Source organism: Channa argus, chromosome 12, assembly GCF_033026475.1.
Source record: "Channa argus isolate prfri chromosome 12, Channa argus male v1.0, whole genome shotgun sequence".
In the NCBI taxonomy this organism is placed as follows: Eukaryota; Metazoa; Chordata; class Actinopteri; order Anabantiformes; family Channidae; genus Channa; species Channa argus.
In genome coordinates, this window is record NC_090208.1 from 7,586,206 (window position 1) to 7,598,095 (window position 11,890).

An 11,890-nucleotide genomic window follows, 5' to 3' on the forward strand; every position below is an offset into this window, starting at 1 on the left:
ATCATGTCAATCATCATCCCTCATTTTATTTTAGTTACAGTCTCTTTCTACGTGAAGTCCCACGAATAAATACAGACAAAATGATATACAATTATAAAAATATAATAAGCCCTGTCCTGCCCCCTGCAGTAAAGTAACAGACCTGGCATCTGACTTAATGAATATTGTTATTGTTTGCAACTAACAGATTAGATTACAATGCCTTATTTTATAACTTGTTGCTTGAGACCAAAGTTCAGCAGTTCATAAAAAAAGAGATGATTACAAGTGAAACTCAGCTTAGGTTATAAACAGATACAGCAAACAAAACTGTAACCAAATGTTAATTTGTTCTGTTTGATGATTGCTTTAATCAGTGTATCTTCATGTCATCAGTCATGTCTAGTTTTATTCTTTGACTTTTTAAAGATTTGAATTTCTGGTTAAAGAAATCCATGCTCAGTAGTAGAATTGCAAAATAAACTGCATCGATTAAAGCAAACGTCAGCAGCCTGTCAATGATTTACAGAGCTCACTCAGGCGGATGAGGTGACTGCAACACTCAGCGTTGAGGTATGTCTCCGTAATATTTAACCTGAAATAATCTAAAACTTTTGGATAAACATGAGCCTGTTTAAACCACAGCTTTAGAACATGTTTGTCTTTAACTGTCAGTGTCAGTGTATCAGTGGAAAACCGCACTGAGATGCAATGTAAAGTAAGTGAAGTTCAGCTGTAACTACGCTTTCAACTATTATCAAATTAGATTTTTTTAAATATGACACTTACACTGTAAAACACTAATACTATTGTATTAAATGTAATGAAACAGCGATGTAAGAGTGTTGTAATGTTTGGGTTCTTTAAAATACATTTGTAATTTGCGATGGTTTGAGTCTGTAGCAACAAAAGTGTAAATGTAGTAGATTTCTGTAGATTTTCATTGGAACATGGACAGAAGTGAAAGTATTATGTTATGACACTCGGTTAATGGTTAATAAGTTTAAAAGAGTCAGATGAAAAGGAGAGCAAAGGTGTTTTCACTGGGGTGTTTTTGTGGGTCATGTTCAAAAGTTAGTACCCAACTATAAATGTATTATTTTAAAATCATCTGGGCCTTATAGTGGGCCTCAACCTCAACCTCGAACGAGCAACATGTAACTTTTTTAATGTGCCATTATTGATGTAACACAAATGAAACCAAAGAAAAACCAAAAAACATCAGCAATACTAATTACCCCCTTACTGCTTCCATGGGACATAAGTGAGGAAGCTGTGGCCACGTGCTGCTAATCATCAGTGTGATGAATTGATCATCAGCAGGACTGTTTGGTGGTCTGGAGCATTTAGATGTGTGCTAACACAATGCAAAATGGAAAGACAAGAGAACATGGTCTAAAAATTGGTCGATTGTTGCTGCACATCACTCTGGAAAAGATATAAAACCATTTCCAAACAATTTGGAATTCAACAGTAGAAAGTGAGAAAGATTATTCACATTCAAGACAGTTACTTATCTTCCCAGGAGTGGACGTCCCAGTACAATGACCCAAAGGTCAGCCGATGTGCAATGTTCAGAGAAACACAAAAAACATAAGAGCTACATCTCAGCATGTTAAATGTTAAAGTCCATGACAGCACAATTAGAAGAAGACTGAACAAGTATGACTGAGGTTCACAAACCACAAGATGTCTCGAACAATGTCCTACTGTCAAGCACGATATAACGTAATTGAGTCGACAATGAACCTCTTTATACTACAGTATTCTAGAGACAAATGTGAGACCACCTGTCCAACAGCTAAAGCTTGGTCCAAACTGGGTCATGTAAAACGGACAATGATCTGAAGCAGACCCATACGTACTTAGATTTACCACCATGTTTTTGTTCTGATTTTGGCCTCATTTTTGTTAAATAATGACACGGTGAAAAAGTTGTTTTGAGGTTCTGTTTTCCTAATACTCAGAGCCATTACAATCAGATTCTTATTCTTATTATTATGGTTACACAAAAAAACTGAAAATAAAACTACTATTACTATTACAATTAAAAATGAATGTATATACTGTACCTAAGTTACTTATAGTGCACAGAAGAAAACGGTAAAGATTTTCTTTTTGAAGTTTCTAAATCCAAAAAAAATAAAAACATTAGATCATCACTTGATAAGTTGTGTTTATTAGAAAGAGTTTTGATAAGAGACACAAGTCTAAAAGTACAGTATATACCCTTTATTAAAAAGAAGTTAAACCAAAGTTGGTTACATAGCACTATTGTCATTGTTTTCATTTCACTCTAAGGGCTTCATGATGCTTTTCCACACTGATAGAAAACCTCTGAAATCTCATCTCTGTACCATCAGTGTTTTGGTTTTCCAGCTTATCCTGACACGACTTTGCAGAGGTAAGTCACAAAATAATCTTAAAAGTTTGCTATTATGTCACTAATAAATCTGCCTGAGCTTCCATAAATCCTGAATTACGGGACTGAAATAATACTAAAAATTGTCATAATTGTGCTTTGGTTTTCATATAATTTGAATTTTCAGAATCAGAAGAATCAGAACATCCTTATTGTCGTTTAATATGTATTTTGAGCCACTTCTCACACCTACTTCTACTCTTCCATTTTCCTCATTCATCAACTCTTCAAAGTTCTCCTTCCATCTTCCCATCACACTCCTGGCACCTGTCAATACATTTCCATCCTTATCTTTAATCACACTAACCTGCTGCACATCCTTCCCATCTCTGTCTCTTTATCTGGCCAACCTGTACAAAATCCACCTCTCCCTCTTTAGTGTCCAACCTAACATACAAGTCCTCACATGCTCTTTGTTTGGCCTTTGCCACCTCTATCTTCACCTTACGCTGTATCTCCCTGTACTCCTGTCTACTCTCTTCAGTCCTCTCAGTGTCCCACTTCTTCTTAGCTAACCTCTTTCTCTGTATACACTCCTGAACTTCCTCATTCCACCACCAAGTCTCCTTGTCCGCTTTCCTCTTTCCAGATGACACACCGAGTATCCTCCTACCTGTCTCCCTGATCAAATTAGCTGTAGTGGTCCAGTCACCACCCAGAGTCTGACTTAGCTCCTCCCTGAAAACTACTCCAACTCACTCCAGAATTTCTCCTTCTCTTCTAACTCACATCCTACCTGTGGGGCATAACCACTAACAACATTGAACATCACACCTTGAATTTCAAGCTTCAGACTCATCAACATGTCTGATACTCTTTTCACCTCTAGAACATTCCTCACAAACTCCTATTTCAGGATAACTCCTACTCCATTTCTCTTCTTATCCAACCCATGGTAAAACAACTTGAACCCTGTCCCTAAGCTTCTAGCCCTGCTACCTTTCCACCTGGTCTCCTGGACACACCTTCCTTCTCAGCATCATGTCAACCTCTAGCCTTCCCTGTCACAGTCCCAACATTCAAAGTCCTGACTGCCAGTCCTACATTCTTGGCTTTCCTGTTCTCTCTTTGCCTACAGACACACCTTCCTCCTCTACTTCTTCCTCAGCAGCCCAACTTCCACAAGCATCCTATAGGTCAACAGCACCAGTGGTGGTCGTTGTTAACCTGGGCCGTGACGAATCTGGTATAGAATTTAGATTCGCATGTTTAATTTGGCACGTGTTTTATGCCCTTCCTGACACAACCCTCTGCATTTATACAGACTTGGGACTTGCTTGTGCCCCGTTGTGGTTGCACTATAAACAGGTCTGCATTTAACAGTCATATACTCCAGGTCTGGAGACCAATTAATGGCCAGAGTTGCTGTGTTAGTACATAGTCTGTTATTGAGATACACACACAATACACCTCCTCTGCTCTTACCAGAGTCACTGGTTCTGTCATAACACTGTTCAGAATGGATGAATGAAGTCTTTTTATTGACAAGGACCCATCTGTCCCTGACAATGTTATTCGTTGCAACCTATAGCCTCAGTTCATCCATTTTATTAATGAAGGATCGGACACTGATGAGATAAAGGCTGTGAAGCAGAACAGAATGTGGTATTCGTTATAAACAACACGTACATAAGTTCAGTTGAGCACAGTTCAGTTTACATTTACATTTAGCAAATTTGGGGTCATTTTATGAACTGTCCTCATGAATAATGATTATATATCGTAGGTCACTTGTACCAAAAGCATGATATGACCAACAAAGATGTCTTACAGTTGATTACCGTCTAGCAGCTGTAGCAAATGTGATACCTTTGTGCAAAATTTACAGACACAATCATCCGCAAGGACGAGGTCAGAGTGGATGGTTTGTCACAGCAGCAAAGCCGATGTCTTTCCTTCAGCGTATCGCACTGTGAAACCATGTTATTGTAACCATTAATGTGTGACGTTTAGTTACTATAAGCCAAACTAAAGACTTTTTACTACACCTGCCCATGTTTAATTTGTGCCTAAACCCAACCTAATGTGTCCTTTTTTAAACAAGAAATTGTGTAACTCTGGGCACCATTTTGGTATCACAGCAAAAGAGAATAGCTGACTTTTTAATGCTGGCAAAATGGGGTACAAGTTCAAAACAGGCCTGCTGCCATAGAGGCACTTTTCCAACAGTGTATAACAGCGTAGGGACATATACTCACATGTATATATGTGGTCTTTTAAGTTAGAAGATTTGTTAACATCAAAACACATATTTGATTTTCCAGGTCAGTCTAAGCTGATCGGTTCATCTCAACCAATAGTGGCACCACTTGGTGAGGACATCATTCTCCCGTGTCATTTGGAACCTATGAAAGATGCTGCTGGCTTGACAATGGAGTGGACGAGATCTGACCTGAACCCCAGATTTGTCCATGTGTGGCGCTCTGGTCAGGAACTTGTGGGTAAAAAGCATAAATCCTTTGAGGGGAGAACGTCACTTTTCATCGATGAGCTGAAGAATGGAAACATTTCACTGAAAATCTCTAAACTACAACTCACTGATGAAGGAACATACAGATGCTTCATTCCAGCACTGGATAAAGAGTCTTTTGTTCAGCTAGTTATTAGTAAGTGTGTATGTAATATGTTCACAGTGCATGTTTTATTTCATTTTTCATGCTGGTATGAAGGGATTTTAATACAATTAACATAACTTCAACACTGAAAGCTGGCAATGGTTACTTTTAAAATTCTATTCTGATAAAGATACCATAAAACTTTAAACTTCAATACTGTTGAAAACTGTTTTTCAAGTGATTTATTATACTTCACTAACTCTGCTTTTTTTCAGCAACAAATGCTTTTTTATTACCAGTCTTAACTTTAGCAGGGGTTGATAAATCCACCGGTGGATTGGTTTTTCAGTGTAAAGGTGAAGGCTGGTATCCAGATCCTGAGGTGTTGTGGTTGGACGGTGAGGGAAATGTCCTCTCTGCTGGAGACAGTCAGAGGTCCTGATGACCTCTATACTGTCAGCAGCAGTCACTGTGGACAAGAGACACGGAAACAGATTCAGCAGTCCAACAGAATATCATCAACTAGACCAGAGAGACACACATACATGTTCCAGGCTAACAAGAGTTTTCAAATCTATTATATGTAAATCACTTTAGTTTTCAACAGTTTGTTCCTACATTTATATAAATGTCATGTTTTTTCTGTGTTTTCTCATTGCAGATGATTCCTTTAATGTCCAGTCCAGTACTTCTCCTGTCACAGTTGCTGTGCCTGTTAGTTTGGTTGTTCACCCAACAGAATGCAGTATTCGAGGTAGTAAACAACACGTACACAAACAGCGATACAAAGCACCAAACAGATCACTGAACCGCAGTGTCTATGCACAGCAGCACTATTACTGTGTTAGTTCAGTTCAGCAAATTTCTATTAATTAAATTTAGGGTCATTTTATGAACTGTCCTCATGAATAATCTGATTATATATCGTAGGTCACTTGTACCAAAAGCATGATATGACCAACAAAGACGTCTTACAGTTGATTACCGTCTAGAAGCTGAAGTAAATGTGACACCTTTGTGCAGAATTTAGAGACACTAACATCTGCAAGGATGAGGTCAGAGTGGATGGGTTGTCGCAGCAGCAAAGCCGAGGTCTTTCCTACAGCGTATCACACTGTGAAACCATGTTATTGTAACCATAAGAGGCTATAATATGTGACGTTTAGTTACTTTAAGCCAAACTAAAGCGTTTTTACTACAGCTACCATTATTTTATTTGTACCCAACAAATCTGCTATTTTTGCTTAGTTTTAAAATGTTCTGTACTTATTCAAACAAGAAATTCATTAAATTTTTCATACTTCTACAAGGATGATATGGAAATGTCATGCTTGTAGAAGCACAATATTTTTAGACAATTTTAATTGTATAAAAATGTTAATACAATTAACATAACTTATTTTTTTTATACAATGAATACAATTTTAATACAATTAAGATAACTACAACATTGGCAAGGTTACTTCTAAAACTCTATTCTGATACAGATGCCGTGTGACTTTAGACTTCAATACTGTTGAAAACCATTATTAAAGTAATTTAATACACTTGTCAAATGTCTGAGCCTTTCAGGCAGTTTTGAAAGCTTGTTTCTAAATTTATATGAACGTCATGTTTTCTGTTTCATTCCAGATGAGTCCAGTATTTCTCCTGTCACAGTTGGTCTGGCTGTTAGTTTGGCTGTTTGTTTCCTCTCTATTCTTTTACTTGCCTTAATTTTATGGAAGAAGCAAAACATCATCAGTAAGTCATAAATTCACTGCAATGCTCTGACAATACTGAGTAGTTACATTCATTATTATTTTAATAAAAAGACTGAGCTTTATAAAATGTTTCTAATGCATGATCTATGAGCTGTGTTGTGCCTTTTTATTTCAACTGCATTTTGTTTTATTTTTATATAATTTTAGATTAAAATTTCATTATTCTGTGATACTTTGGTCAAAAGGAACTAAATGTTTTTTCTACTTTTTTTTACTGAATTCTTTTTTACACAGAGTCCAAAATAGGACAGTGGGCTGAAAATGATAAAGGACAAAAAAAGAACGGATCTAAAACTAGAAAGAATGAAGCTCAGGTTTCCACTGAAGACGAAACAGAGAGAGAGCAGCTGATGACTGATAATACAGTACAAATGGACGAGTTTGATGGAGAAAATAAGAACAAACATGTAAGTAAAGAAACAACTTGCTTCCAGTGGAGAAGGTTTGTGTTTCCAAAGAAATGATGAAGACAATAGGAGCAGCTACAAATAGATTATTAGATTTAATATTTGTTAATAATCTCAACTTCTGAATAATTATGTCAAATATTAATTTTGTATAAACAGGTTCAATTTGAACTGACTAAAGGTCAGACTGTCACTTTTTCCAAGGTTGAACACAAAGAAACTGAGCTGCAGCAGCTTCATGAAGAGAAACAGGAAAAAGAGAAGAACCTGCAGACTCTGAAGAACAAGCTGGAGGACAAGAACAAGGAGGTTTGTTCTTAGTCTGTATCTGTTCATCTCTGCTGGATCAAACCTGATTTACTTGTTTTAACCTGCCTCCACTCAGCACCTTGTAGGATCTAAAGTCACTTGACTATATAATGACATGTTTGCTTTATTATAGTAATAATTTATATTTATTTCTCCTCACAGCTGGAAACAGTCAAAGCCCAGCTAGCTCAGTGGTGGTTTTGGGTGAGTGCTCAGAGTATAAATGCAACACCACATTCTGAGTGGCCCTGTTACATATATACAAGAAACAGTGTCATCTAATGACAGGTCACTTACCATCATAGATCACATCATTACCTTACTTCATTTTATTTATTGACTTATGTTTAAATGTCTTAATATGGTCCAGAGTCCATCCAAGGCTACATGTCAGAGGAAGAAGACAGAAGTAGAAAAAGAAGTGGAAACACTGAAGAAGCAGTTGGAGACCATGGAGACAGAGTTACAGACTAAAATGAAAGAGGTTTTTGCTTGTATTTGTCCTCAAGACTTTCAATTCAATTGAAAAAAACTTGTTAGAAGCTGAGGAGCTCAAGGGCAGGCAACAGGGCATGTGACGTGTCCTGTAAGATCCTTTCCTCAAAGTCTGCTGCTCACACATGTTGCTGATTGTGGTTAGAGGGAGTCCAGTCATTTTGGACCAGGCCTTGACCGTGCTCTTTAGGCGGCTTCTTTTTTGAAGGGTGATGGAATGGAACCAGCAGATTATAGATCCGATGTCATGACAATCTCTGCAAAAGACTAGTAACATGTAGTAGTAAAATGTTTTAAGAATCTTCCTCGGACGTATATATATATATATGTGAAATATGAGTACTGTATGACATCTGTCACTAAAAATTAACAGATTAAAGGATTTACTGCTTAGTGACATCTAGTGGCTGTAGTGAATATTACACTGTGACTTACTGTTTAATTTGGAGACTACAGTGATTTGATGTATTGTGACATGAAGTAGTAATTTATAAGACAAAACATGACTTATTTACTAAGCATATCATCTTTATTTAGTGCCTTAACACCAACAGTTTCCTGTCTCTACACGGAGGGGAACAGTTTACAGAGAACAGATGTTCAGATTCTAAATCAGACTTAAACTTCTGCAGTAAATTGTTGCTGACAGAGAAACATCCATGCGTCTGTTTAACAGATCAACCAACATTCAGCTGACAATAAGTGGAAGGAGACAAATAAGATCCTGGAAGAGACACAGTGTAAGCTTGAGCAGACTAAGAGACATGTATGTACACACCCAAATACACACACACACACACACACACACACACACACACACACACACACACACACACACACACACACACACACAGGGGAAGTTTCCAATGGTTTGAATTGAACACTAAAAATGGCAATTAAATCAAAAATAGTCTGGAACAAACCCAGGGAAAGCTTAAACAGACTACGAGTCATGTATACACACACACACACACACACACACACACACACAGAGATGAAGAAAACTTAACGATCATTTAAACTGAACAAAAACATGCTTTTAAAACATGAGAATCAAACACTTGCTGCTATTTTCCTTACCGCAGATTACTCTCTATGTTAAAAAATGGTGCAGTTTAATTTAGAATATTAGTAGCAAGTGTATTAACTGCAAATTAAATAAAATAATTTTTAAAATTATCATGTATTGCAATTTAAAGCATTTATACAGTCGACTGTGAAAGAGACATAATATTGACACGTAGACTAAACTTGAAGTTGGTTATTATTTACTGTTCTGTCCTAAATACAAAGACACAACTGTGGCTTTAATAAAAATCTGCATAAATCAAACAATAAAAGATCTTCATGCCAAAAGTGTTAGTGTTCATCTGTACTAACTTATTTTATAAGAAAATGTGGTTTGTCATCTTCTCTGTGTCTCTGTCCGATCTCAGGCAGATCAGCTAATGGCGGAAAATAAGATTCTCAAAGAAGAGAAGCAGACAATTGAAACTGAGCGACAGTGGCTGCAAAAGGAGCTGGAGAACATCAAACCAGAGGTTCTTCTTTTTATGATGTTGAGTTTGTTTCAGCCCAACATTTGTTTGATATTTACTAAACAGAAATATAACATAAACACCACAGAATGAAGATTTTTATTAAAAATCACTCTAAATTCTCATTAAACATCAACCAAAGACCAGATAACAAGAATCAAATATGTCAGAAGTGTATGTTTCTTTAAGGCATTAGAGTGGATGTGTAGATAAAAATATGACATTAATAACCAGGTCTACCATTAATCAGTGTATTTATTAAATAGAAATCTGCCCAGTGTAAAAAGAAATGAAACCCAAATGCTTTGTGCACATTTCACCTTTAAACTTATTATCATCATGTTTCTAGCTCATCAGAGACCGACAGCAACCACCAATACAATAATCTGTCTCAGAAACCTGTCACTCAAGGTAAAGTTATTTATTGTAGTTCTCTCCTTTCCATGGTAAAGTTATTTATCCAAACGTTAGACTAATGCACTCTAAACATTGTTTTTCCACCTTTGTCTCGTTTTTCTGCCCAAATTCCTTTATGCAGGACAAACATCTGGGGGGCTGGAGCCTAAAATTACAGATCAATAGTGAAAATCCTATAATGTATAAATTTGAGTCATCATTCAGTCTAAAGGCTCAAGGCTTGATTTTTCATTTTAAACGGATGCATTTCGGTATTAATCTGTCATTTATTTATTATTTCTTTAGCTTTCTAACCCTACAGTCCATGTAGGGAAGTTTTCACTATTGCTGAGTCAAATTCAGAGGTTTTTATTAATTAATGTTATTAATTTTGATTAAACATTTTTACATTTGTTAAATGCATATTTTCTCAATATTGTTTGTTTTTTGTTATTGCCTCGTTAATCTTGGCCTTTCCATTCTACAGCTGTGGGTCCCCAGTTGTTGTACCTCTAATTCTCCCACTTACCTCGTGTGGAAAGACCTGATATCATGGAGATTAGCAGACAAACTGCAGATATACATAGTTAAACACAAATGATCTTGCTAATACTCACTTAAAATAAATTATGGGTCCAGCTGTCATACAGCTTTTTAGCTCATTTGATTTTAGTTTATTAATATTTTGTCACTAACAGAGAAGTTACTATTCACAACTCCAAACTTTAAATAATACACTGAGCTCACGCAACTTTTATATTTGATGTACATAATGCGTCCACTCGTTTCTTGTTTTGTATATTGCATATAATGTAGGATATTTCTTCATCCTTGTTTGTCTGTACTACAGTGATTAAAAACTCAGGTTTCCAACCCGTGAACTGTCTTCAAGGTGTCTCGTGTACATTTGATGACAGTATTTGCTTTAAGATACTTCCAACTTTTAAATGAATATTTATGTGAGATTTCTAAAACACACAAATATATGTCCTGTGTCTTTTCAGCAATAATTGAACATTTTTGTTTATGATGTAAGTGAACTTAAGTTAACTGAAACACTTTGTAAGAATCGATTTACTGTACTGATTTTTAAAACTAAGAAATAAAAGAGTATTGTTTTAAAAATGTTGAGTCTAGAAGAAAAATGCTTCTAAAAACTTTGTTGTACCAAGTTCACCCTACAGAATACTATAGTTATTTTAAATCTGAAGCAAGAATTACTGAAGTATTTTGGAACAGATAATAGAATAACACAGCATACAACATATACAGAAAGAACTGAAATCTGCCCTTTTAAAAAATAGGCAGATATCAGTTCTCTCAGAATATCAAGATTTTAAAAGATAATGAATTTAAATATCAATGGCCATAATATTGTTTTCCTTTTAATTATCATCCAGGTTGGTTATCTGAAGGTTGAGTCATGTAAAGTGGAATTCCTTTCTTTGGTTAGAAACATTTTGTTACTTATTTAATAGCAGCAACCACAACAACAGACCAACTATCCACTTTACTGGAGGACCGAAACTTCCTATATACAGTTCTTAACACTTCAAAAACAGACTAAACTAGGAGACTTAAGAGAAATGACAGAAAACCAACTATGTTTGAAACAAGCAAATTTTAAACAGACTTACTTGCTCAGTTTATCTCCTGTCCTAGTTAGATGCCTGTCAAGGACGGGATTGGCAGAATAGGCTTGGGGGAGTATGTGGAAAGGAACGTTCAAGGTTTCTCTCACGAAGTCTGCAATCTAATCTGGTGGCCAGCTTGATCAGGGCATTAGGATCCTCAAGAAAGTCACATTCTTTACTTGTTGACTGAGATCATTATAGAGCATGTCCAATAGGGCTGTTCATTTAAGAAGTAGCTGCAATGATCCAGAAATCCATTGTGTAATCTGAAACTGGTTTCTTGCCCTAAGTCAAATTGGTGAGGAGCCGGTGTCCCTCTCTTTCTGAACCGATCTGAAAAAATCCTGAAATTAGGTAAATCCCGAAGAATAGAAGGGCGAAAGATAAGGTGG

At 36.3% G+C, this 11,890-nt stretch overlaps 1 protein-coding gene across 8 annotated transcripts; it reads left to right on the forward strand.

The window, feature by feature from the left end:
• The first annotated feature begins 343 nt into the window (after positions 1–343).
• Positions 344–10,990, forward strand: LOC137137537 (selection and upkeep of intraepithelial T-cells protein 6-like). Of its 8 annotated transcripts, none has more exons than XM_067523965.1 (14): positions 344–552; positions 2,281–2,383; positions 3,480–3,587; positions 4,666–5,007; positions 5,618–5,710; positions 6,589–6,699; positions 6,954–7,126; positions 7,286–7,435; positions 7,598–7,639; positions 7,806–7,919; positions 8,607–8,696; positions 9,367–9,471; positions 9,818–9,879; positions 10,352–10,990. In XM_067523965.1, the coding sequence occupies exons 2-13, from the start codon at positions 2,287–2,289 to the stop codon at positions 9,851–9,853; spliced, it is 1,461 nt and encodes a 486-aa protein (XP_067380066.1). In that variant the 5' UTR covers positions 344–552; positions 2,281–2,286; the 3' UTR covers positions 9,854–9,879; positions 10,352–10,990. The 8 variants fall into 8 exon arrangements, 7 of the variants coding, with proteins under 7 accessions (XP_067380066.1, XP_067380069.1, XP_067380068.1 ...); XM_067523964.1 differs by lacking the exon at positions 344–552 and adding an exon at positions 559–697 and having other exon boundaries at positions 10,715–10,990; XM_067523963.1 differs by lacking the exon at positions 344–552 and adding an exon at positions 560–697 and having other exon boundaries at positions 10,007–10,990.
• Positions 10,991–11,890: the final 900 nt, after the last annotated feature.